The sequence below is a fragment of the Camelina sativa genome, chromosome 7 (assembly GCF_000633955.1).
Source record: "Camelina sativa cultivar DH55 chromosome 7, Cs, whole genome shotgun sequence".
Lineage (NCBI taxonomy): Eukaryota > Viridiplantae > Streptophyta > Magnoliopsida > Brassicales > Brassicaceae > Camelina > Camelina sativa.
In genome coordinates this window covers 14,411,073-14,438,597 of record NC_025691.1, presented here as the reverse complement: position 1 = coordinate 14,438,597, position 27,525 = coordinate 14,411,073, and the positions used below count along the sequence as shown (strand labels likewise).

The following is a 27,525-nucleotide window of genomic DNA, read 5'->3' as shown; positions in this document are numbered from 1 at the left end:
ATATGGGCCTTAGGACGGCCCATATTTGATTACACATTCAATATCACCTGATTTTAACCATAAAAGCCGTAACCTTTTCTTCTTTCGTTCCTTTAGATTTCGCCTCAGAGAAGAGTCGAAAGCTTAACGATCGTATAATCATGGCGACGGCTTCAGGTACCAAAATCCTTTGATTTTTCTTCTGATTTAGTTTAGCTAGCCTCTCGATTTGGCTATGAATTTCCCTTTGGCGCTTAAGAATCTCGATTCTGAAAGCCTACTTTCGTAATTTTTTGTCATGAAATTAGGGTTATTTCTGTTTTGGAAGTTGCCGTATCATCGAGTTCTCTATCGATCTCTGTTTTTTGCTTTTCATTTGATTCAGTTTGTGACACTTACTGAATCAGAGATTCAGTTTTTCCCCATATGTGATCGATGCCTTCAATTTCTCGATTTGGCTGTTCTGATATCTACTTCTGTAATGTTTTAGTTGTGAATTTAGGGTTCTGACAGTTTCTGGGGTTGGTGTACCATTAGTTCGCTCTGTTTTGGTTTTAGTTATGTTTAGTTCCAAATTGTGGTACTTTAAGAGTTTGATTTGGTTTCTTTGTTTCTATCTGTGAGATACAGTATGGTATTTAATAGATATATGCCTACTTATTGTTCTGATGTTTGTTATTTTGGCTGAATTCTGCAGAGTTAATTGTTTAGTGAGTTTTGAATGTTTTCTGACTTATATATAATCTTGGGAATTTTGCAGTTGCTTTCAAGTCTAGGGAAGATCATAGGAAGCAAATTGAATTAGAGGAGGCTCGTAAAGCCGGGCTTGCTCCAGCTGAGGTAGATGAGGATGGAAAGGAAATTAATCCTCATATCCCGCAGTACATGTCATCTGCTCCATGGTATCTTAATTCTGAAAAACCGGTAAGCTAAATCCTTCTTTTGTTCACTTGCTTCTCTGAATTTTCTTATTTTGAACATTCACACTGAATACACTCTTTGTTGGTTGGTCTTGACAGAGTTTGAAGCATCAAAGGAAATGGAAGAGTGATCCTAATTACACTAAGTCATGGTATGACAGAGGTGCAAAGATCTTTCAAGCCGAAAAATACCGGAAGGGAGCGTGTCAAAAGTATGTCCTTCCCTCTTTTTTTCTGTCTGTTTCCATGACTTCTGTTATTAGCTTTATGATTCAGTCCCTTTGAATGTTTATTCGTTTGATCGTTGTGACATTCCTGTGCCCAACATGTTATTTCTCTGACTTTGAAATTTTGAGAAATTGGCTATTTTGAGAGATTGGAAAATCTTGTGTTTGTTTTAATTTATTCACTCTCTAATTTGGCCTGTCTTATTTTGAAGCTGTGGTGCAATGACGCATACTGCAAAAGCTTGTATGGATAGGCCTCGTAAGGTTGGGGCAAAATACACAGACAAGAACATCGCACCAGATGAGAAAATTGAGAGTTTTGAACTTGACTACGATGGCAAGAGGGATCGATGGAACGGTTATGATCCTTCAACATACCATCGTGTGATAGATCTTTATGAAGCAAAAGAGGATGCGCGTAAGAAGTACCTGAAGGAGCAGCAACTTAAGAAACTTGAGGAAAAGAACAATAACGAAAAAGGTGATGATGCAGCCAGTGATGGGGATGAAGAAGAAGATGACTTAAGGGTCGATGAAGCCAAGGTTGATGAGAGCAGGCAGATGGATTTTGCAAAGGTTGAAAAGCGTGTTCGAACAACTGGTGGTGGTAGCACAGGAACTGTAAGGTATGGACTAGTCATTATTCTTCATCTACAAGATATCTCATCTCCATCGCAGAGGTTTTCTTGGCTGGACTCTTTTACTTGATGCACTAATGGTGTGACCTTCACTTAATTTCAGGAATCTGCGTATCAGAGAAGATACTGCAAAATACTTGTTGAATCTTGACGTCAACTCAGCTCATTATGACCCTAAAACTCGATCCATGCGTGAAGACCCTCTTCCAGATGCGGATCCAAATGACAAATTTTATCTGGTAAGTTCCTCATCATCATGGATCATGAAGTTGTATCTTATATTTTGATGATATTTACATAACAACCATTTTTTTTTCCTTATCATCTATCCAGGGAGATAACCAGTATAGAAACAGTGGCCAAGCTTTGGAGTTTAAACAGCTAAACATCCATTCATGGGAAGCATTTGACAAGGGACAGGACATGCATATGCAAGCTGCTCCCTCCCAAGCTGAATTGCTCTATAAGAGTTTTCAGGTTGCAAAGGACAAACTGAAATCTCAGACAAAGGACACAATCATGGACAAGTACGGGAATGCAGCTACAAAAGATGAAATTCCAATGGAACTTTTGCTTGGGCAGAGCGAAAGACAGGTTGAGTATGACCGAGCTGGGAGGATTATTAAGGGACAGGTACGGTTTTGATGGTTTCCTTGAGTTATTGTCAGCTTGTGTGAATATATGTCATTCTTAATACGGTGTTGTTGTGTAACAGGAGGTGATATTGCCAAAGAGTAAATATGAAGAAGATGTTCATGCTAACAATCACACTAGTGTCTGGGGCTCATATTGGAAAGATCATCAATGGGGATATAAATGTTGCCAACAGACGATTCGCAATAGTTACTGCACGGGTTCAGCTGGAATTGAAGCTGCAGAGGCTGCCCTTGATCTGATGAAAGCTAATATTGCTCGCAAAGAAGCCACTGAAGGTATGTATAGACTCTATTTATTCTTCCAACTTCTTATGTTTTCGTGTTGCATTGGATGGACAAATTGCTCTTGAGGGATGTCTAGTGACCACCCATTTCTATATATACATATTTTGTTAAGTTGTTTTAAGTTTTTGAACATGTAACATTGGTTTTGTATTTGGTGATCAGAGAGCCCAAAAAAGGTTGAAGAGAAGAGAATGGCCTCATGGGGAACCGATATTCCTGAAGATTTGGAATTGAACGAGGAGGCACTTGCTAATGCTCTTAAAAAGGTAAGAAGCAATAGTTTCACTCATATTTTCTCTTGCAAAAACGTTTCTCTGACCTGGAGATTTCTCTGACGCATTTTCTTATGTTCTTGTTTTGCAGGAGGATCTCAGTAGGAGGGTGGAAAAAGATGAAAGGAAACGCAAGTACAATGTCAAATACAACAACGATGTAATGATCTAATGAACCAACCTTAAGATTCTGTTGATTCATATTCTTGATTTAGTTGAGACTTAAATCAAAATCTGTTATATCATTGCAGGTGACTCCGGAAGAGATGGAAGCTTACAGGATGAAGAGAGTTCACCATGAGGATCCAATGAAAGATTTCCTCGGCTGAAAGAAGTTACCTTCATTCCCTTTTTTACCTTATAACCTGGAGAAATCTCTTATTATGTTATATCATGTAGTAGTGTTGTACGTATTTTGGCATTGAAGCTTTGTGGAAGTTGGCTACTACTAGTACTTAAATGCTTTTAGTTACTGTCCTGAAGAAGGTGTCATGGCCATTACTGTTTATAGTTGACTGAACTATATCTCATTTGCTTCTTCTTCCATGACTCTTCATACGCCACTTTGATCACATCTGTAGGTGATGCTCTCAAATAAGATGTTACGTCGTTGAGTAGTGTTGAACTAAATGTCCACCTCAAATCTGTTTAACAAGCGGTTTTGACAACCTCAATGCCCTGTGGAACCACAAGAACTTGAGTTTGACCCACCGCATTGAACAAGGATTGACCTTTGTTCTCCACCATTTGTACTCTGGCTTGACCACCTGTTACGTATACCACCATCACCATGCATACGTTTGCGGTCCATTGTGGCCACACAAATTCTGATTTATCAAGAAATTGAAAACGTAGAAAAATTTTAAATTCTGATTTATGAAGAAATTGAAAACGTAGAAAAACTTTTTTAAATTCTGATTTATCAAGAAATTGAAATCGTAGAAAAACTTATAAAAAAATACTTAAGCTCAAGTGTGTTAGACTAACGGCCCAAACCTACCAAGTTGTATATATGAACCACCGAACCAAAACTAAACTATCGATCAACGTAATGAGCATTTCGGAAATTAGCCAACTTATAAAGCAATATTGTTTATTTTGGCTCCAATTCTGGTTATTGGACAAATTAGCTCTATTTTTATTTATATCGTAACCCACAAAAAACATAGATTATTACTGTATTTTTCTTGTTCGACATTTAAAAAAAAACAAATATTTGTCAATAATTATTGGAAAATGTAACTCTGTTTTTATTTTTATTTTTACCGTAATCTAAGAATTTATTGTATTTTTGTGTGTTTCACTTATATTATATGAAAAAAAGGTCCAACTATTTAGTATTACTAACCCCACACAGTAGCACGAGCCAACTAAACTAAACCCGGAAAACAAACACGAGTACACGACAAGGCGACTATTTAAAAGAAAAATAAAATCAGGCCAAGTTAAACCCTAATTCCGAAATTTGGATTCATAGAGAGCGATCTTGAGCATCCCAAATCTCTCCAGTTCGATTAGAGCAAGGTTTCAAGGCGATTCGTTTCCAGTAAGTTCGTCGTTTTCATCTTTGTCCTCCGAATTTTCCGTCTGAACTAGTATTAGGCTTCTACTCTTTCCGTGTATTGTTGCGCTTGCTCATACAGTGATCGCTTCGTGATTTTTACAGGTAGTTTCGTCATGTCTTGGTGCACGATTGAGTCGGATCCTGGTACGTTTGTGTCTCCTTAGTGTTTTTATTACTCTTTATGGGGTTTTTGGGTTTGGGTTTGTGCTTGAATTGATTCTCACTGTGTTGAAGTTGTTTATTCGAACTTTAGAATGTTAAATCCTTGTTTTGCTTACTACTATATATCTTGTTTGTTTGATGTAAAGTTGTACAATCTGTGTTCCTAGTGATGTGAGTAGATGTGGGAATATCTGAAGGAGTCTGTGTTGTATGGGTTTGGTAAACATGGAAGATTATCTCCAGATTCTGGAGTATTATTCAACTGGTTATTTTTAGCTGCATCTGATGATGAGTTCATAGTTCCTGTAGATAGTTCGTATCCGGCTTGGATGATATTTGGGTTCATTTAGTAAAGAAGATATTGGTATTTGGTGTAGATCTCTTGAAGGGTTTTTTTACATACTCTTACTGTCTGTAGTCTGTTTCTGGTTATATTCTGTGGTGGGCTCTTGTTAGTCTTTCATAATGGTAACGTCATATGTATGCTTGATTGTTGCATCTTTGTATTTTTGCTTATATTTATGTATATATTTATGCAATTTCAGGTGTATTTACGGAGCTTATTCAACAAATGCAAGTCAAAGGAGTGCAGGTAATATACTCTTTAATATTGCCTCCAGTTTAGCTCTCATTTTTGGGGTATATAGAGCGATGCATAACATTGCATTATATGTGTGGTTGGTGATAATTTATTCATGATGTGTGGAAACATTATCAAGTCATGTCTGTCTTTTAAGAATTTAAGGAGTAGACGTATAGGAATGATGATGAAATTGAAGTTGAGAAAAGGCATTGTGCTTCTTGTCTCTAAGTTGCTATGTTTTAGTCTAAAGTTTACTACTCCTTTATTCTGAAGCAAAAAAATCGGAACTTTCGTACTATTTTTCTTACTCAGGTCCTTAGTCTCTGTTATTTCATGGCTTGTTCTGTACTATACTGATATCCTTACTCGTCCCTTTTTCATGTTTAAATAAATCCTCAACAGATGAATTGGATGTTGCAAATAGCATCATTTTCTACCACTTAGAACATCCCGTTTGATTTTTACTCTTTTCCCCCGTAGGTTGAAGAATTGTATTCGCTGGATCTAGATTCTCTCAATAACCTCAGGTGAGTAGTTGCATCCATGACTATTTATTCCCTTGTGAAGTTTGTGGACTCCGTTTTTTTTTGTTGCAGTCGAAATAATATTCTTTTGAGACAAACCCCAATGTCTTTGAGTTAGATTTTTTACTTGTCTGTTATAGCTATGCCCTTGTTTGATGAATGATTATCAACCCTGTGGCTTCCTTGTAGGCCTGTATATGGTCTGATCTTTCTTTTCAAATGGCAAGCTGGGGAAAAAGATGACCGTCCAACAATCCAAGATCAAGTTTCAAACTTATTTTTCGCAAATCAGGTTCGTGTCGATAACACAAGCATAGCATTTGAGTAATAGTATTACCTTTTCAATTTTTTTTTGTCTCAAAATTCCAATTTTATAGGTCATTAACAATGCTTGTGCAACCCAAGCAATTCTGGCTATCCTCTTGAACTCTCCAGAGGTTGACATTGGGCCTGAACTATCAGCGCTGAAAGAATTCAGCAAGAACTTTCCATCCGATCTTAAGGGTTTGGCTATCAATAACAGTGAGGCGATTCGGACTGCTCACAACAGTTTCGCAAGGCCTGAGCCATTCGTCCCGGAGGAACAGAAAGCTGCTACAAAAGACGATGATGTATACCATTTCCTAAGCTACATACCTGTGGATGGAGTCTTGTACGAGCTTGATGGGCTCAAGGAAGGACCTATCAGCCTTGGTCCATGCCCCAAAGACCAAAGTGGTATCGAGTGGCTGCAAATGGTTCAACCAGTGATCCAAGAACGGATTGAGAGGTACTCACAGAGCGAGATTAGGTTCAATCTTTTGGCTGTCATTAAAAACAGGAAGGATATCTACACGGCGGAACTCAAGGAGCTTCAAAGGCAGAGGGAACAGCTGTTGCAGCAGCAGGCTACTGGTATGGACAAAAGCGAAGCAGACGCGTTGATTGGTGAAGTGAGCATTGGGATTGAGGCTGTGAGTGATAAGATTGTGATGGAGGAAGAGAAGTTCATGAAATGGAGAACGGAGAACATTAGGAGGAAGCATAACTACATTCCGTTTTTGTTCAACTTCCTCAAACTTCTTGCCGAGAAGAAACAGTTGAAACCTCTTATCGAGAAGGCCAAGAAACAGAAAACAGAAAGCTCCACTTGAGAAAAGTAGACACTTGACTTCTCGATGTGTTGGAACTTGTTTTTTCTTCTCTCACCAAATCGATACACTCTCTCGTCCTTTAAAAAGACTTTTGTATTCTAATTTTTGTTACATGACAAATAGATTCTCTAGATTAAGTTGACTTCCAATGATTTTATTACGGTCTGATCCAAATTTCTCTAGGTGAAGAAGGTTAGTTTTAAGGGTGTCAATGCAGACTAACCGGTCGCATTTAGCCCGCCCCGCTGCGATACCGGTTTTCTTGTGGGTTATTGCAGGTCAGCCCGTGGTCAATTTGATAACCCTAACAACCCCTGCTCTATATTTCATGTCTGGACTGTGCCCGCCGGCTAGAGTTTGTGTATAAATGGCTGTTTGAATAAAAGTATTTAGAACTTGGGCCTTGGTCCATAACCAACTTGGGTATAGTCCACTAAAAACTATAATATAACTACAGTAGTTCTTTTTTCTAAATCCGTCAATCACCACCAAAACAGAATGACCGGAGATGACGGTGTGGACATTATCAGCTCTTTACCCGACGAGATACTACAACTGATCTTCTCCTTTATTCCGACTAAGTTTGCAGTCAGAACCTCTGTCTTGTCCAAGCGATGGAGGCATGTATGGTCTTATACACCTTCTCTCTCCATCGATTGCCATAGTGCGGACGCTAACTCGATAAACAAAACCCTAGCTAACTAGTTAGCTCCCAAGATCATGAGTTTTCATCTCTGCGTAAGCAGCAAGGCACACATGATTGACAGCTTGATCGATTTTTCCAGGTCGCGCAACATGGAGAAGCTGTCTCTTGAGTTTCTTAATTACGATTTATTCTTTTACTTGCACAGCAGGCTACTCTTGGTCGACTCGGAAACTACTGATATCTTGTATTGGACATCCTTAAGGAACTTGTCCTTGAGTTCTTGCAAACTCTCTGATACATCATTAGCTCAGATTCTTTCTTGCTCACCACTGCTCGAGAGCTTGCCATTGCATCACTGTCATAAACTTAAGCTTCTTGATCTGACAAAGCCGCTGCGGCTAAAGAGATTGGATATAGATAATCCGGGACTAAAGCAGATTGTGGCACCACATATCCATTTCTTGAGATTGAAGCACTCTAAGATACAATGTGGTTTAGTGGATGTCTCTTCTTTAACCGAAGCTTACTTTAACATCTACCGTTCCAGTGATTTTCTTTTCTATAACTGTACCGGAACTAATTTGATTGAAGAGATGGTGCCAAAGATTATAGAAAAGTTTCATAATGTAAAGAAGCTTACGTTTGGTGCTCTCATTCTTGAGGTAATAACTATAGTGGTTATATATATATATATATATATATCCTTCTTTGTCTTTGGTAGATTATTATGAAAACATGAATAATAGCTCCAAGAAGTACTTTTGTCTCCTTTTATCATTAGACTGCACTTCTTATTTTCTCATTTATATGTTGCTAGATCTTATCTCTTGCTAACGTCATTGATGTTCCTTTCCCGGCGATGAAAGTCGAAGTTTTGACTCTTGAAACAATGATTGTTCCGTCTGTCATTCCTGGTATAGAAAAGCTGCTATGAAACTCACCTGGAGTAAAGACGCTAAAACTAAACGCTGTGGACCGCAACTTACTACCGGTTACCGGTATATATACTGCCCATGAGTTATTTTTTTCTTTTCTAGTGTATACTGAGAAAGAATCTTTAAGATCTAAGTTTGCATTAAACATTTTATGTTTTACAGGATAGTCATATTAAAAGCTATTTGAATCTGTAAGGCCGTGATCCAGCTCAATGCGTGAAACCGAAAAATTTAGTCTTCCTGACTTCGTTTGAGCCGAAACTCATGACTTCGTTCATGGAGTTTTTAATGGAAAACACTGGTGACAATGGTTTATACGGTTGGGAGGTTACCGCTATACAACTGGGTTCAAATTACTGATTGAGACGATTCTTACACTTTCTTAAAAAACAACGATACGATTGATAGTTATCTGTTATTATCGTATAGACTTAAACTAAACAGTGTTTTTAGTCTTCAATATTTTAGAATATTCTCTTAATCTTTATCTAGAAGTTCTCTTTAATTTAGAGTGATATCTATTTCTCGAGCAAAAGTTCGCCATTCCACTTTTTATCGACGATCATATATACAATCAACATTTTTGCAAGTGACGATTGGCCCTTTGTCTATGTTTCTCATTTTGGTTTTAGATATATATATATATATATATATATATATATATATATATATATATATATATGAAACTAATAACATGTTACCGGAAAAGTGAAAACTGTTAAATAAATGATATAAAGCTTGACTAGTATGTATGTGGTATGTAAGCTAGATATTGTAATAGCGGCATAGTCGAGTGATCGAATAGCGAAACGAAAAGAACTGAATAAAGGTTTGCACAATATTCACAAAATGCTAAGATTATAATGTAGCTAGTTTAAGTAGATTAATACTTCCCTACCGAAACCTGCCCACCAACAAGGTCCATACACAAACTTTATGTGTTGAGAACCTAACATTTTAACACAGACAAAACATAAAATCTGAACCTACTGAAATTCACGAATTTAAGTACAAGAAATTATACCTGTGATCGCCCCGACACTAGTTCCACCAGTCTCGACAGTCGTGTAAACTCGTGGCGCCTGCTCAATCCGTGCTACCTGCTGCACTCCAGACTGCACCACATGCTGCACCGCTGCCACTACCATCTGCTGCAACTTGGAGCACTGGGGTTTGATGTGCCCAAGCTCCCTGCAATGATAATAAACGAACTGCTGCCTAAGCTGCCGGTGCTGCACTCCTACGGGGACAGCTAGCTACCTTGTGCTCCAAACTACCACACCCGTAGCACCCTGCACCACTCGGTCTCTGCGTAGCTTCCCAGTTCCTCTTGGTTCCCTGCGCAGGCTTGCCGCCCTTCCCAGAACCCCCATGGTGATGAGCCTTCCTAGGCTAAACTTCTGGACTAACCGTCACTGGCTGTGCCCGGATATCCTCCTCAAGTCATCACGTAGGGTCCTCATAAACCTCTTGATCTGAGCATCCTCAGACTCCATAGCCCGACCCCCATACATTAGAAGTCGACTGAACTCCAAGTCAAGCTCCCGCACTTACCGAGTCCCCTGAGATAGCTGAAGGAACTGCACCTCCAACCGATCTAGTGTCTCTCTAGGAATATACTTACGGTTGAACTCCAAGATGAAGTCAGCCCAAGATATCTCCCTCTGCACTCTCCTAGCAGTCATTGCTCTCCACCACAACTGAGATTCACCAACCAGGTTGTGGACTGCTATATACACCCAAAACTCCTCAGGATATCTGAGAGATTGGAAGTTACGTTCCACTCTCGTCCTCCACACATCAGCAACAGTAGGATCAGTACCTCTCGAAAACCGCTTGGTACCAATATAGTTCATCTCCCTCAGCATACTGACATAACTAGAATGAACCCCTACATCCGCAGCCACTGGCGGTACTACATTTGCCTGAGCCAGATCCACTCCCGGTATCCGCTCCAACAGCTGTGTCAACAAGCCCGCCAGGTCAACACCTCCTACAGGAACTCCACCAGCTGGGACTCCCACACCCGGAACCCTAGCATCACCGACCACTCGAACACTGCCCCCACCGGTCACACTCGTGGATCCCTCCTGAAGGCCCTGCGACTCGCCGACACCCTCAGCTGTCACATTCTGGTCCACAATATCATTAACCACTAGGACTCTACCCCTACCACGACCACGACAGCAACATCATCCTCTCTAACCATCTGAACTACCATGAACGGAAGGCTAAGCACGCAATTAAACATAACACAGAAACATAACTCACCGTGGAATCACACTATAGGCTCGAAGAGGATGTTCTAGGACTCCATGCCACACACAATTGACTAACTCACATAATCAATTAAGACGTGCAAATCCCAAACATCTACAGCACAAAACCTAGTGAACCTAAACCTAGAACCGTAAGGACTCTGATACCAAACTAAAACGACCCGACCCATTTTTTTTTTTTTGAATAACTAATAAATTATAATTAATACATAATAAATAGTAAATAAATAACTCAAAAATATTTATTTAAATATGCAGAACTCAAATCACCAAATAAGCAAGGCAAAAATATCAATAATAATAAACAACTAGGTACCAACCCGCACATAGTGCGAGATAAATTGATTTAAATAAAATATTATAGTTAAATTATTATTTGAGATTTAAGTTTTTATGTGTAAAACAGAATATGTAAGTAAAGTTTATTTTTCGTTTATTCAAATTTGTGTTTATTTTTTGTAAAATAAATTACACCCGTGAAATATTTGAACTTGGAAAATTTTTTAAGTTGGTGTAGAAAGTTTTAATATATTTTTGTGTTTCTAAAAATCAAATTCACATATTTTATGTTTCACATTATTATCTACATCACTATACCATTAAATAAATAAAACAATATTGTTTAGACTAATCAGTTTAATTTAAACTAATCCTAAGTTTAAAAAATGCAATGAGAAAAATGTATAAAAGTGGTAAATAAATGAATAATTTTTTTATTGTTTGTGAAATGTAATATAATTATAATAATTAAATATATTATGAAATTGATAATTATATACATTTTTGGATTTTAATTGCTGATTAAATCTTTGATGTTTTAAAACTAATAGAAAAGAACATTGCCTTATATTTTTCAGTGACATATTTATGTAAATGATAATGAGATGTAAGGGTATTTATTAAAAAGTGGCACAAGAGCTATGTGAGCACGACATATCAGCTTTTTGTTAGAATGCTTCTCTATTAATATATAGGGGATAATAGAAAAGAACATTACCTTATATTTTTCAATGACATATTTATGTAAATGATAATGAGATGTAAGGGTATCTATTAAAAAAAAAAGCACAAGAGCTATGTGAGCGCGACACATCAGCTTTTTGTGAGAGTGTTTCTCTATTAATATATAGGGATAATTAATCAGAATCATAGACCAAAAACTAGCAACTTAAACCATGGTTCTAACACCAATATTCCAATTCTAGCAACCTAGCATAAACCAAAACATAACAACTAAGTCCCTAGAATATCCTCCTCTTCATTGCCATGATCTCACAGTCACACTTTGCCTCTACATACACCACAAACACAATGAGATGCGTGAGTATTACCAGAAATATCCAGTGAGGCGATCCTCCCATCTACGAGCTATACATACAAGCAAATCAAGAGTCCAACTACAAATAAAATATAACAAACAACCATTAAATAGAACAACCAATAACACTTTCACCACACCTACACATCATCACACAAAACAAGTCATATAACCCAATCGCTTAGATAAGCTCATGGTCACGCACTCACCTTAACAAGTGATTCAAGAAAATAACAACAACCAAATGAGAGGCTCTCCAATATCCAAGAACAACCAAACTCGCTCCTACAACCAATCACAACAACAAACAAACAATGAAAACAAACTGCTAGAAAAAAAACAGAAAAAACAACCTCACAAGTGAAACCACGAAATCAAAACAAACCGTTAACTTTCTAATCCCTCCAGCTAGAAGCAAGGTCTATATGTCCAGACGCTTCCCACAAACTTTCAGCACGATCAGATCTCAGATGAAACCGCAATCGATCCCGAAACACTCGTTGGTCTCAATCCGCGACTGAGACAAAACGTCCCACGAAACTGCCAATATCTCCTAGAATATTAACTATAATTCACTTCTGTAAAAAAGGAGAGTGTACAAAAATCTATTATATACAACCCTACGAAAAATAAATACCTTTCGAAACGATTTGACTAGTTGGATCCTCCTTCTCCCAAACCCTGACAGTTCTGTTTCTCTCTTTACTTTAAGGAAAAAGCTTGATCTCCTTCTCTTTCTCCTTTACACCAAATAACCAAGAGTTATCTCTCTTTCTCTCCCACTCTCTAATGACAATGTCGACAAAAGCACAAAAGAGGAGGAGACGTCGACAATAAGAAGGAGAATTAAGGGTTTTGGTTTAATTAGATTAAACCAGAATTTAATTAAACCAAAATCAATTAAAATTTTCATCCTTCGGTTTTCTCTACATCCCAATTTTAGAAAGCGGAAGTTACAATATCAAAAATAAATATAGCAAACAAATATCAACAATTAATACTATGAAAAATTCTTAGGTTCATCCGTAGGGGTGAAACTCTCCTGTTCTCCCCTCTTAATTAACCTATCAAATACAACAGTATGACATGTCATATCATGTTTAAAAACTAAATCAAAATTAAAATAAATTTGAGAAATTATTATAACCCTAAACTAATTTGAGAAATTTAAATTTAAACTAAAAAAATTAATTTTAAGGTCAAATTAATACATGTAAATTATGAATGTAAATATATATATATATATATATATATATGTAGAAAATAGTATAAATATGTTATAATGTTTTGAGTTTTTCTTTTATAAAATGAGAAGCTATATATTTATTTTTAAAAACATCCTGAGCTAAAAGTATTTTTATTTATATTTTAATATAAATATACTACAGTATAGCTTAAAAATAAGAGGAATTTTTCAAAATACCACAATTTAAGTTTTTTTCTAAAATACCACACTTAAGTTTTTTTTTTCTAAAGTTACCACAAAAATTTTTATTTTCCAAAAATACCACCAACACAAAAAAAATTGATTTTTTATTGGGTAAAATTTTTTTTCTAGGTTTGGGTTGACAAATTTAAATCTAGGGTATAGTTTTTAAGGCCCGGGTAGGATTTAGTTTTTATGATTTAGGGAGTAGTTTTTAATATAAAAAATTAGTTTGATTTTGTTGTATTTTTGAAAAAAATACATTATTTTCGGAAAAAAAAACTGAAAGTAGTATTTTTGCATTTAATGGTATTTATGAGATTAGCCTTAAAAATAATCAATTAAAACCCAAAGCTCTAATACATAATGAGTTTGCAAACATTAATTATTGTTGGGAAATTTTTGGCCAAGTGAATACTAAAAGTATTCACTTAGTACCTTAAAATGTGTATAATAATGACCCGTGCTATTTTTTTAACAAATGTTGGTAAATTTATTTAAAAATATACAATTGTAAGGAGTTGTTGGAAACTGTAAATTTAAACCGATTCTAATTAAAGCAATCTACAATAGAGTAATTAAACTGAATAATAGTTTGGACTTTGGATATAGTTTTAAACCCAGTTAAAACACCCGTAAAAGTATAATACAACTTCAAATAAAAGAACTCACTTCCACAATTAAAAGACTTTATCATTCTCTTTAAATTACAAAACCAATTATAAATGCAAAAGCTACGTTTGATTATTTTACAAAAGGGAAAATCACGTTTTAAACTTTTCAAAGTATTACTGGGTAGCACTTTAAACCTCGAAATAATTTCACTAGCACTATAAACCTTTAAAATGATTTTACTAACACTTTGAACCTTTAAAATGGTTTTACTAACAATTTAAACATTAAAACTAACTTTCATTTTTGTACTGCCATAAAAAATAACGGAATAATAATATCCGTCAATGCGAAATAGTTAAACTATGTTGGTTTAATTTAAATTTTAATTAGTTTTAGTTTTTATAAATAAAAAAATATAAAAAAATAAATTTGTGTTCATCTTCATTGTAGACAAAACTTTTACGACGTTACTCTTCACATTATTAATCTTTTTAATAATTGCATCTCCACTGGATTCTGATTCAAATCGATTGACTTCTCACTGGAAACCAATGAATTTTCTAAATATATTGCCTGTCTTCAATTTTACATTTGTCAAATGTTTTAACCTTACCTATGATTTTTCATTTTTTTTGCTTTGATGTATTTTTATTTTTTTATTAATTTTCATAAATAATTAATTTAAATTAAATTAATTAAATAAGTATATTTAAATCAAACCAGCATAGTTTAACTATTTCACGCTGACGGTTATTACTGTTTTGTCATCTTTCGTGGCGGTACAAACAGAAAATTTAGTTTTGAAGTTTAAAGTGTTAGTGAAATCATTTTAAAGGTTTATAGTGTTAGTGAAAATATGTCAAGATTTAAAGTGCTACTAAATCACACTTTGGAGATTTAAAATGTGATGTTCCTGTTTACAAATTACAAAGTGATCTTCTGCGAGAATTAACTAATCGCTTTTTATCTTTCTTCTCATTTGATACAATTTTCTGTAATATAAAATTCAAAGCACTCTCATAATGCTTCAGTATTCTAATTTACTCTATACCTGTAACATGTATATGGCAATTCTTATAATGCTTTTCACGATTCTAATTTACTCTATACATGTAACATGTATATGGCTATTCTCCCCACACGTTCGTCTTTGTTACCAATATCACCATTTCTTGTTTAACTTTTTTTTTTGTGTCTCAACACACTTAACCTTATGCAGATTTAACTCCCTCTCACCCTCATTTACACCAGGATCAAGTTCTAGTTCTATATCACCATATTGTAGTCAGGCTTAGCTTTGGCCTCTCCGTGAACTACAATTTCATATTATTCTCCTTAAGACTCCCTCCACCCCACCATCGACCTCATCCTATCATTGATTAGATCGTTTCTTTTTCAGCCAACTTTAAAGAGTATATTGGAAACAGTTCATGGGTTGATCTTGCTGATTACAAAATTTGTGAATTTCCTTTTTGCTGGCGGAAGGTTTGACTATCCACCTACAGAATAGTTTAAGCTTAAAGATTGCATACATACCTGAAAGGAAGCATCTTGAAGAGTGCGAGCACCTGAAATCCCAGCCATACCACCTCCAATCACTATCACTGAAGGTGAACTCTTCTTCATATTCTCTTCCTTTGAGAAGCAAACAGCTGAAACAAAAAAAACAACATACGATACAGTTTAGACCCATAAAATAATACTTGCAATAGAATTAAAAAACCTAAAATTCATTGTCACACAACACAAGAATTCAGATTTCATAACAAAAAAGAAAAAGAAAAAAACAATCATATGAAGTAAAAGGTAATACCTTTAGGCAGATTTACAATTCCACTGTGATTGAGTTTTGGATAGCACCTGAAAAAACAAAAAAAAATCAAGAAGATATCACAAACTCTTCTAATAATGCACATAAACACCAAATATAGAATACTAGCACAAGAAGACTAATTACCTTCAACAATTTACTTGGACATTGAACTTCTAGCTCATTCCATTGCACCTAAACTTGTCTCTTATTCTGAAAAATTGCATAAGTAGATTTATTCCCCTGCTAACACATAATAAACTCTGCTTTTAGTATAACATATAAGAAGCTCTGCATATAGTATAATACATAAGACAGAGAGTTGTGAGAAGAAGGCTTACTGTTCCCAATAGGTCACTCGCATCAACATATGCAAATTCACAAAAACAACAATTTCTCCTTTATATATGTTGAATAAATAGAAATAGAAGAGGAATTTTTTTAAAAACATCATAGCAAGAAAAGTAATAGTGTTGAAATCAAAATAGGAATGAGAAAAGCGATTAACTTGCATGAGCAAATATTTGTCCTCTCCGAGAATAGCATTGTTCAATTGGATTTCGTATCTATCACAAACAATAAAAAAAAACATTAAAAACCACAGAACCCACCAGAAGAGTATCTTACACAAATCAATTCAGATAAGGAAGAAAACAATCGGGGATGTGAGCTTACTTGACTGGAGAGATGAACACGGGCAAAATTATTTAATATACAGTAGGTTTTGAACCCACGCTACGTGGGTTTATTTGATATATTTTTGTGAAAATTATATATGATTGATGACAGTTATGAAATATTATCTTGTAGAAAACTTTAAATTACTATTAAGTCAAAATTTTTATTTTAGATACACAATTTTAAAAATCAGTTGTGTTAAAAATTTAAATATGATCAAAAGAATCATAAATTTAACTGGATTTAGTTGGACTTCGAGGCGAGGCGGATCGAACATTCAAACTGGTGATATGCATATTCTAAACCATTTATTTGTCACGAGACAAACGAAACATTTTTAGAATCATGAATTAATCTCGTTTTCTCATATTTAATTGACCACCACCATCTATGTCTTTACGTTTTTTCTACTGTTTTCTTACTTTTCATATTCTTTCTCGTCATTTTCATTGTCAAATTTTCATGATAATTGTCATCATTATTTTTACCGTCCGATTCTTCGTAATACTCTTCTCTTTCCTCTTTCTCGTCACCTTCCTCACATTCTTCCACTGAATAATCATTTAAAACCTTTTTTTAGACTACCACATAACTTGTTAACCCATCAAACTCCAAGACCAAAATCATTGCCTCTTTTCTCGTAAAATTTGTGCAATTCATGGATCAATATAGTCAATACATGCACTCAATTATTGATACTTTCACCTGTATACTTACTCGGTTATAGATCCACACATATTGAAACTTCTCAAACCAAAATCTTTAATACTACGAAACTGCAAACTACTTGTAGAGAAAGTAATATGAACACATGTATAGTTAATAAAAAATGTGTGCTTGTCGTCGATCTTTTTTCTATAAACATCAAAAATTAACTCAAACAACACAAATCAAGATCTTGCGACGTTAATCCTTCTTCTTTGGACCCAAAAATTTACTAAAACAATATCATATCACCTATAAAGTCATACACAAAAACATGTTTTACAGCTCATAAGAGATATAAAGTAGAAAGAGAGATAAATAAAATATTTTTAAGATATTAAAAATCAAATATATAATATTTAATAATACTTAAATTTTTAATAATAGAGTTTAAATTTTTATAATATTTTAAAATTTACATGTAGTTTAAATATTTATAAAATTTTAATTTTTTTAGTGTTAAATATTAATGATACTTAAACACTTGATAGAATTTAAATATTTATAATATTTTAAACTTTTTATGGGGGTATTTATAGTATTTTTAAACATTCTGTAGAGTTTAAATATTTATAATTTTTTTGAACCTTTTAATAGTTTATAATTGTAATATTTAAAACCTTTTAAATTTTTTAATTTGGACGCTTGTTAAATCAAGCTTCCTGCTCATTCGAAGTTGAAAGCATATTAGTCTTATTTATAATACTTCTCAACCATTGTCTAAAATTTTTCTAGCCAATGTGGGACGTTGTACATACACTTATTAATAAATATTTTAATATAGGAATTGTACATAACTTCAAAATATTAAATATTGAGATCTCTGATTTCGATTGGTCATTTAAAATATCTGAATATACCAAATTCTGGAAATTTGAAAAATTGTTAATTAATGACATGTAAAACTCCTATTGGATGTTTAAAATCCTATGTGGACAGCTTTAGGAGCTTATAGCTCCTACTCTTATTTAGTATAGATTTTTTTTTGTGTTAAATATTAATGATACTTAAATTTTTGATAGAATTTAAATATTTATAATATTTTAAACTTTCTATGAGGGTATTTATAATATTTTTAAACATTTTATACACTTTAAATATTTATAATATTTTTGAACCTTTTAAAAGTTTATAATTTTAATATTTAAAACTTTTAAAATTTTTAAATTTGGACGCTTGTTAAATCAAGCTTCCTGCTCATTCGTAGCTGAAAGCATAATAGTCCTATTTATACTGCTTCACAGCCATTGTCTAAAAAATTTCTAGCCAATGTGGGACGTTGTACATACACTTATTTATAAGTATTTTAATATATAAATTTTACATAACTTCAAAATATTAAATATTGAGATCTCTGATTTCGATTGGTTGTTTAAAATAATTCTTAATATAGAAAATTCTGGAAATTTTAAAAAATGTTAATTAGTGACATGTCAAACTCCTATTAGATGTTTAAAATCTTATGTGGACAACTTTAGGAGCTTATAGCTCTTACTCTTATTTAGTATAGATTCGGTTACTCACAATAATTTCCGAATATTTATTTTAATACATAAAGATGTTTTCCGGATAAATGGTTTTAACAGCTAACCAAGTATCGAGTTAATTGCAAAATTTAGGAATATTTAAGAAAATTTTAAATTATTTTTCAATTTCAAATACTTGGTTACCAAGGTAGAGATAATTTAGGAGATTATAATGATTTAATTAAATATTTGAGATATATGGAAACTACGATAATTGTATTATTTGAAATTAAAATATATTTTTTGTTTAAAATTTATCTCGATAATGAAATAAAATATTGCAGTTTCTGGATTATTTGGTTACCAACATTAAGAAAATTTATCTGATTAACACAATGAATGTAAATATTCAAGACTAGATGATAACCCGCACTGTACAGTGCGGGGAAATATTTGCGTTAATTTTAATTTATTAGTTACAAAATAGTATTATCTTTATTTAATTTATTCTACTTATTTTATAATTTATAAATTTAATTTACCTAGTTTCATACTCCAGTTTCGACTATAGTTGGTACAATAAACTTAACGACTTACCATTATTAGGTTTTGGGTATAATTGCTTAAATTTTTTAGACTTGGTAGAATCAAGAAAACCCTTATTTACTCGTGATCTGCTTTACAATTTGTAGTAGTATTGAGTCAATGTAAAAAATGAATGGGCTAATCTCATAAAAAACCACCAAAGTAGCAATGACTTCCCGTTTAAACCTCCAACCTATTATACTCCCAACTAAAACCACGAAAATGTCAAATTTATTCAATCAAACCTTTAATATGGCATTCGTGTTTGTGGGTCCATATTTACCACCAGAACAATTAACTCCGTTAACGGAATAGTTCACCCGTCAACTGAAAAATAACTTTGTTCGTTTAATAACCCACATGTGATTTTTAATAATTTTTCTATTAATAAAAACAATTAAAATAATTAAAACAAAAATAAAATAAAATAAACACTCAAAATCAAATCGATTTGGGGGTTAGGGTTAGTAAAAAAAAAAAAGACTTACACAATGTCTTTTTGTAATGACTTATAAGCATTTTATATGAACATGGTTTAAGTTTTATGGAATGATTTCTTTTTATTTCATTGTTTCATTTTGAAATTAATTATCACGTTTAAAATAATATTTTATGAAAAAGCATGTTACTTAATAGAACGAACGGAGTTATTGTTCAGTTGATAGGGTAAACTATTCTGTTAACGGAGTTAACTGTTCCAGTAATAAATGTGGACCCACGAACACGAATGTCATATTGAAGGTTTGATTTAATAAATTTGACACGTTGGTGGTTTTAGTTGGGAGTATAATAGTTTGAAGGTTTAAACTGGAAGTCGTTGACACTTCGGTGGTTTTTTATGGGATTTTCCCAAAACTGAATTAAAGTGCAAGAAAATTATATGAGTGGGAGGTAAAATGGAATATAACACAATATTTTTGTTACTAAAACTCATCGATCTTAGTGCAAAATCATAAAAATTTGAATATTTATAAGTATCAAATAAGTTAACCCGTAAATAAATAAATAAATATATATATATATATATGTGTGTTTTGAATACTATGACAGAACAATATATTACTTATCATACGATAGAAAATTTAGTCAATTTCTTAATCATCTCATTATATTAAATTATATATATATATATATATATATCAAATTCTCTAAAATTAAATTAATTTGTGAATGAGCGAAATCTTTTAGAAAATAAGATCATCAATTGTAAAATATTTGCCAAAAAAAATTGTAACCCGCACTTTTTAGATAGTGGAGGTTTAATAGTTTTTCGGGGATAATTATTTTTATTTTTATTTCAAATGATTAAAATAATTATTTAAGGGAAAATAATATAATGATTGATCATAATTATTATTTACGATTTTTATAGTAAAAACAAGATTTGTGTAGATGTTTTTTGAAAAATTAAGGTTAAAATTATGTACAAGAAAGATTGGATTTCTAGTTATTCGAATATCATATGTTATAATCTAATATTAATGTTATGAATAATTGTTTTATTGTTGTCACAAAAAAAAAGAATAATTGTTTTATTGATACTATTGACGAAAGTAGGTTTTTTTATTTTAATTGATTAAAATATATTTATTATAAAATTGAGATTTTCTGAGTTGATTTATGAATAAATGTATTCTGAATTGTTTTTTTTGTATAAATTTTATTAATATGGATTAAGTTCAAAATAAAAAAGCATTAACTTATGTAATTTGAAAACACTTTACTTTTGGTACCTTGTTATTATTATGATAATTTGTAATCAAAAAGGAAAATTTCAGTTGATATCATGATTTAAGCCTTTTCATTATTTAAATGTTAAACAATTCTTAATATATTATATAAGTAATGTGTTGAAAAATAAAAGAAAAACAATTAAAAAAGCAACTATAATGAGTATATCTTGACTGAATAATATTTCATTCTAGATAGTTAGCACAAGGAAATGTATAGATACTTCCCGTGTTATACATTTTATAATCTTTTACATTTCATTTACTTAGTTTCATACCGTTTTGGTTACATGCTACGATGTTCAAATCCATGAATCATATAAATTTGGTAATCCTAAAACTAAAACGAAAATTTTATTGAAGCAGTCATGTTTAGAAATCTAGATTTAACTTTTTGATTTATTTTTTTAGTTATATATATTATATTAAATAAAACATAACATTTGTGATTTCTTATATTTTAATATATGTCTCTTCGTCTATGTGCAGTAAAAACAAACATTTAATAAATTAGATATAATATTTTATATTTTAAAAATATAAGCAATGTTGTATCTTAGTTTTAAAATATGTATATCATTATTAAATGATTTAGGGATGCATATATTTAATCTTAGTTTTATAAATAAAATTAAGTTTTATAATTGTTCTAAATATTTAATTATTGTTTCCTAAGGTTTCTGAAACAATAAATGAAATCTGTTAAAAGAACTTCATTAAATAATTTCAAAAATATTAGGCTATAAAAAATTAAAATCGTTTTAGAAGATTTTTTATTTTTCTAAAATTTGTTGTTAAAATATTTATAATATATTTTCACGTAAATATTTATTATACAAGATTTTTGTTTCTGCTTTTATAAGATTTTTTGAGTTGAAAAATAAAAAGAAAACAATTAATAAACACTAAAAATAATTATCTTAATATTTACGTGAATTTGTTTTCTTTTAATAATTATATTTATAAAAATATGTTTTCTGGTTACAACAAATTAATATTAAGATGAAGTTATACAGTGGTATTTTGTGTAATATACCACATGGGAGTAGGATTATTTGTTTAAAAGGTTGCTTAAATAATACAATAGAGATTTATGGAAACTGCAATATATGAATTCTAAAATGATAGTGTTTTCTAATTTAGTAATTAATTTTTTGTTTCCTTATTAATTTGTAAAAGAAACATATAAAGAAAGAGAATAAATTAAAAATATTAAACCAATAAAGAACCAAATAAAAATTATAATTAACTAAAGTTGTCAATGTCTTTGACCACCAGACCACTAGTATATTTCTGAACAGTATGCGGAACACAATACACTTAAAGGAGATGCAACATATTGTAAAAAATTAAAAAATCTTAGATCTGACCCGGTAACCCGCGTGTTTATCCAAATTATAAATGCTTAATTGACGATTTTATCTCTCTCGTTAATGAATTATTTTGCCTTATCTCCAATGGCATTGCAATGTAATTACTTACAAAACTAATGTTTCTTTTATAAATGACTTTTCAATTAATAGTAGGGATAACAATTTAAAAATGAATTAAGTAACATAAATGAAAATTTTAAAATAGTGAAAACAATACTATGAATTTTTTAGTAATAATGCTATTATCAAAATTTAACCAGAATTTAGAATGGGTTAATGAGTTTTAGAATGGAAATAAGATTTTAATGCATAGTGGAGTAAAAAAATAATTTATATAATTGTATTTATAAAATTCTTAACATAAAAATAAAATTGAAGTGAAACATTAGTTTCTAAAAAACATGTACTACAAATATTTATTATATTTTACTTAAAGAAAAAAAAATTAATTACTCAACTCAACTTAAAAGTTTTGATCAAAAATGAAGACATTGTAAGGGCCACACTTTTTTTTGGAAAAACTATGAAAAAGACTCTTGACAAAATAATCCATCTAAACAAACAAAATCAATAGTCACAAAATATAGAAAAAATGATATGTAAGCTGTTACAAGAAGTGACGTATGATTTCTGTAGCATATCTCAGAAGACACATTATCAACTAAAGCTACAATTCTATAACATGATAAAAAAAAGTAAAGTAGAAAAAAAAGTTAGAGATTTCATCAATTTTATCAAATGCTTTTAACCTAAAACATTGGCAGAAACAACATATTTAAAGTATACTATGTTTTTTTGAGAAGACGAAGCTGATGTTGCATCACAAAATTAACATATGAGGTTTTAGAAAAATAACTTGGATTAGTGAACAAATATTCATTATCGGTTTAACCGTTTCACCATATAAGCATTCTTGACTTGGTTAGAAATTCTATTATGGCAGATGATGCACTTGGATTATCCCGTTGTCGCGACATAGTACTAAAAATGTTCATGAAACTTTATATATTTGTATTTAAAATGGGATATTGATATGTTTAAATTATCTCTAGCTATAATTAGGCCAACGATTGATATTCGACATTAGAACTTTTAAAAATATGTTTTCATGGAATATGAATATGGAATAAACTCTTTATGGATAAAAGATCAGAAGATTGACGATTCTCTAGTGAGGTTATTAAGTCATTTTTTGTTACCATGTGATATACTTTGATTTGCCAATAAAACATTCATTCGACACTAGACAATATATGTTATATATATATATATATTCAATAATTTTATTGATAAAAAATTAAATTAAAATTTCGCGCAAGTAGATATAACAAATAAATATTATTTTCAACAATAGATATTTTGTATATCATTTAATAAATTAAGTTTAGTGTTTATATAAATTTCTACTCAAAATTTTTAATGATTATATTTGAGCTCAAGAATTTATATTAACAAAAAATATTTTAAATTAGTACGGATACAAATTCTGGTAAACAATTAAATTCAATAATAATAAACTATGGACATTACGTTAAGTTAATTAAGGCTGTTTGATCGGGCATATGTTTTCGGTAAACCTTTTTTTTTTTCAAGAGCAATTCAAATACATATATGGACAAACTTAAAAAAAAAGCATCCTTTATTTTGCAGTTTCGCTATAAATTTAAATTTACGACCTAAATACATACTATAAGCAAGGAAAAAAATATGCATGCCCATAAAGGAACTAATAAACATTAGGAAGTTCATAGCTTTTCCATCTGGAAACAAATCTCAAATCTCCCACCAAAGAGTTTATCATTAGGAAGTCATGGTGTGGAATTTGAAAACTTTACATTTTAAGAAAAGGAAGCAAAGCACATCTTCTATTTAACGATTTTATTTCTTTCCTTTGTTGGTAACTGGTGTAATATATATATATATATATATATATATATATATATATATATATATGACCTATTGGTCTAAGTTAAAACCTAATCTTCTTAACCCTCAAAACCATCAACTATAAACAGCTCTAATGTCATTTGTTCGTACCGTGTCCTGGCTTCGCCGCTGCTCGAGCGCTTCTGTTCATGGATTCCTTCTTCTTCACGGCAATGCTGCCCCCAAGACCGCAATTTCCTGCCGTCCACCTTCTAATTCTCGCTTCTTTTCTTCTCATGGTGCACCATCGTATGCTGAAGCTAAAGAGAATAAGTTGAACTTGGTGCGGAAGAACTTCCCGGTCTTTCGCATCGTTCAAGATTGGAAGAATAAGTTTTTTCCAGGGAAAGAAGTATCTAGTGTGGATGATACAGAAAAGACGACTCCTTCTGCCATTGATTTGGCCTTCAACTCGGTGGTGAAGGTGTTCACCGTCTATAGCAAGCCAAGAATTTTTCAACCTTGGCAGATTAGTATGCAGAGTCAATGCACCGGCTCTGGTATTGATAATTTTATATTCATATATTAAAAAATCACATTAATTTTAGTCTAGTAGCTATAGGAATATTTTTTTTCCAATAAAAGTGTTGGAAATTTTGGTTTGGCTTACATACTTAGCTTGGAATGGTTGTAGGATTTGTAATCTCAGGAAAGAAGATCCTTACGAATGCTCATGTAGTCGCTGATCACACATCCGTTAAAGTCCGAAAGCATGGTTCACCCACAAAGTACAAAGCAAAAGTTCAAGCGATTGGTCATGAATGTGATTTGGCCATCTTGGAGATCGATAGCGAAGAATTTTGGGAAGGTCTGAATGTTTTAGAGCTTGGAGACATACCCTGCCAAATGGATTCTGTGGCCGTCGTTGGCTATCCGGAAGGTATTTCAAACTTTTAATGACTAGGAATTAATTATGTTTTCATTGGTAAATTTTTGAACATCATACCAAGATTGGTTTGCAACGTAACATGTCTGGAATACATAAACATATTTTTCTTTAAAAATCAATCATACCTTTGAATTAAGAACGATCTTGAGAAAAAAGGATAATATCATGCATTGCATTACGTAGAAACTATTTACAAATGGCTAGTTACTTACGAACGTGCTCAAATGCAGGTGGTGATAGTATATCGGTTACAAAAGGTGTTGTGTCTAGAGTTGAACTGAGAAAATACAGTCACAGCTCCACGGAGCTATTGAAAATACAAATAGATGCAGCTATCAATTCTGGAAACAGTGGTGGTCCGGTGATCATGGGAAACAAAGTCGCTGGTGTAGCATTTGAAAGCCTTTGGTCGTCTGATAATATAGGGTGAGTTAAAAACAGAAATTAAATCTTGCTTTACGTTGTTGGGTTGCAGATTTGAAACTGAATTATATATATATATGATTTATCTATGTTACTATGAAAGTGTTATTTCTCTGAACATGATAAATAAGCTTGTATTTCAAATTTGTGTGTTTGCAGTATTACTATTATACTAGCTTATGTTTTTCTTTTGCAGCTACATAATTCCAACTCCAGTGATTAGGCATTTTTTAAATGGTGTAGAAGAAAGTGGTAAACACATTAGTTTCTGCTCAATGAATTTATCATATCAAACTATGGAGCATGCCCAAACCCGTGACTGCTTACAGATGAGCAAAGAAATGACAGGGATTCTCGTAAACCAAATAAACCCGCTTGCGGATGCTCACAAAGTTCTGAAAAAATATGATGTTATCCTCGCAATTGATGGTGTTCCGATAGGAAATGATAGTAGAGGTAAATATATAGTCCTACACTATCATTATTTTCTTTCATCGATCTGCATCCAATTTGCCAAATTTTCCCATGCATGCATGTGTACAGTTCCTCTTCGTAAACAGGAACGAATAAGTTTCAAGCATTTGGTTTCTATGAAGAAATCAAGTGATACAGCGTTAATTAAAGTCTTAAGAGAAGGAAAAGAGTATGAGTTCAATATAAGTCTAAAACCTGTAAGATGTCTCGTTCCTCTTTTTTGTAACTTCTTTCCCAGATAAATAAACAACTGATTCCATGATTTAGGTTAAATGATGGACGTTGACATTTTGTTAAAACACATAATATGTAATGTGAAGGATTTTTACGGTTTGAAATATGTATGCAGGTGCAACCGCTAGTTCCAGTGAATCATTTTGACAAGCCACCAAGTTACTATATATTCGGGGGTCTTGTTTTTGTACCTCTAAGCCAAGCATACGTTGATAGTTCTTATGTTTCCGAATGTGCTTTAGAAAAGATGCCAACAAAAGCCGATGAACAAATAGTAATTATTTCCCAGGTTCGTTATGCTTTTCCACATTAATTCATTTCTAGTTTTCTAAACGTGTTAATTTCGAGAGCTAAGATTTTGGTTCCTGGTACAGATTTTAGAGGATGATATCACTTCAGGACTCGGTATTTTTGAAGATTTACAGGTAATGTATTTATTGCTTACTCTATATACTTTTACAAAACATAACGACTTATGAAAAGTGAATCTTAAGACTTAGTTTCACGTACACTCTATGAGTTACTTGAAAATGAATGTATTTTCCCTGAATACGTTATGTGTGGTGGAAATTAGGTAAAGAAAGTGAATGGAGTGCAAGTAGATAATTTGAAGCACCTGTTTAACCTAATAGAGAACTGTTGCACCGAGTATTTGAGGTTCGATTTGGAAAAAGACAAGTTTTTCGGCCTCCATTATAAATCTGCGAAGGAAGCCACTCCTAAGATCTTGAAAAATCTCAAAATTCTATCCGCCGTGTCTGAAGACCTTCAGCCTAGACAGCACAATAGTCACGAGCGCCGCAAAGTTCCACGGCGGAGCAAGAAACATTGAGTCAGCTTCAGTGGCAGCTTGATCCCAGCAAGGATTATTATAGGCTTTTAAAGGCAATTACTTAACTAAATTTGATTCTAGTTGTTTTTTTTTTTTTTTTTCTAATACCAAATTTCAAATGACTTAAACTTAAGAACTTAACTTCTATTGGAGAGGAAGTGACAAAAGCCTTGGGAAAGCCCAAATTTTGATTTTTTAACTGACTCTTCACTTCATTGGGTTCTCTTTAAAAGAGCCT

At 32.4% G+C, this 27,525-nt stretch overlaps 4 protein-coding genes across 4 annotated transcripts; all 4 read left to right on the top strand.

Moving 5' to 3' along the window:
* On the top strand, nt 79–3,517 carry LOC104701161 (pre-mRNA-splicing factor SLU7-A). The gene is made up of 10 exons (XM_010416807.2): nt 79–156; nt 740–903; nt 999–1,111; nt 1,339–1,752; nt 1,868–2,003; nt 2,098–2,397; nt 2,480–2,696; nt 2,868–2,971; nt 3,069–3,137; nt 3,229–3,517. Exons 1-10 carry the CDS (start codon nt 141–143, stop codon nt 3,304–3,306), a joined length of 1,611 nt encoding a protein of 536 aa, XP_010415109.1. The 5' UTR covers nt 79–140; the 3' UTR covers nt 3,307–3,517.
* Nucleotides 4,360–7,109, top strand: LOC104701160 (ubiquitin carboxyl-terminal hydrolase 2-like). The gene is made up of 6 exons (XM_010416806.2): nt 4,360–4,523; nt 4,644–4,685; nt 5,249–5,295; nt 5,767–5,813; nt 6,000–6,102; nt 6,188–7,109. Exons 2-6 carry the CDS (start codon nt 4,655–4,657, stop codon nt 6,941–6,943), a joined length of 984 nt encoding a protein of 327 aa, XP_010415108.1. The 5' UTR covers nt 4,360–4,523; nt 4,644–4,654; the 3' UTR covers nt 6,944–7,109.
* On the top strand, nt 7,739–8,691 carry LOC104704618 (F-box/LRR-repeat protein At5g02910-like). The gene is made up of 3 exons (XM_010420674.1): nt 7,739–8,251; nt 8,407–8,503; nt 8,687–8,691. Exons 1-3 carry the CDS (start codon nt 7,739–7,741, stop codon nt 8,689–8,691), a joined length of 615 nt encoding a protein of 204 aa, XP_010418976.1.
* LOC104704617 (putative protease Do-like 3, mitochondrial) lies at nt 24,530–27,287 on the top strand. Its single transcript, XM_010420673.1, has 8 exons — nt 24,530–24,935; nt 25,070–25,315; nt 25,555–25,750; nt 25,944–26,203; nt 26,291–26,418; nt 26,571–26,744; nt 26,830–26,880; nt 27,030–27,287. Exons 1-8 carry the CDS (start codon nt 24,530–24,532, stop codon nt 27,285–27,287), a joined length of 1,719 nt encoding a protein of 572 aa, XP_010418975.1.

What these genes read in the sequence shown, in the direction of transcription:
- LOC104704618 (XM_010420674.1), top strand. Translation starts at nt 7,739, where the DNA reads ATGGAGAAGCTGTCTCTTGAGTTTCTTAATTACGATTTATTCTTTTAC. An exon ending in TTGGTGCTCTCATTCTTGAG is followed by an intron (nt 8,252 to 8,406) that starts GTAATAACTATA and finishes ATATGTTGCTAG; the next exon opens with ATCTTATCTCTTGCTAACGT.
- LOC104701160 (XM_010416806.2), top strand. Translation starts at nt 4,655, where the DNA reads ATGTCTTGGTGCACGATTGAGTCGGATCCTG. An exon ending in TGCAAGTCAAAGGAGTGCAG is followed by an intron (nt 5,296 to 5,766) that starts GTAATATACTCT and finishes TTTCCCCCGTAG; the next exon opens with GTTGAAGAATTGTATTCGCT. An exon ending in ACTTATTTTTCGCAAATCAG is followed by an intron (nt 6,103 to 6,187) that starts GTTCGTGTCGAT and finishes CCAATTTTATAG; the next exon opens with GTCATTAACAATGCTTGTGC.
- LOC104701161 (XM_010416807.2), top strand. An exon ending in ATCTTAATTCTGAAAAACCG is followed by an intron (nt 904 to 998) that starts GTAAGCTAAATC and finishes TGGTCTTGACAG; the next exon opens with AGTTTGAAGCATCAAAGGAA. An exon ending in GGAGGATTATTAAGGGACAG is followed by an intron (nt 2,398 to 2,479) that starts GTACGGTTTTGA and finishes GTTGTGTAACAG; the next exon opens with GAGGTGATATTGCCAAAGAG.
- LOC104704617 (XM_010420673.1), top strand. Translation starts at nt 24,530, where the DNA reads ATGTCATTTGTTCGTACCGTGTCCTGGCTTCGCCGCTGCTCGAGCGCT. An exon ending in GAGTCAATGCACCGGCTCTG is followed by an intron (nt 24,936 to 25,069) that starts GTATTGATAATT and finishes GAATGGTTGTAG; the next exon opens with GATTTGTAATCTCAGGAAAG. An exon ending in GATAGGAAATGATAGTAGAG is followed by an intron (nt 26,204 to 26,290) that starts GTAAATATATAG and finishes GCATGTGTACAG; the next exon opens with TTCCTCTTCGTAAACAGGAA.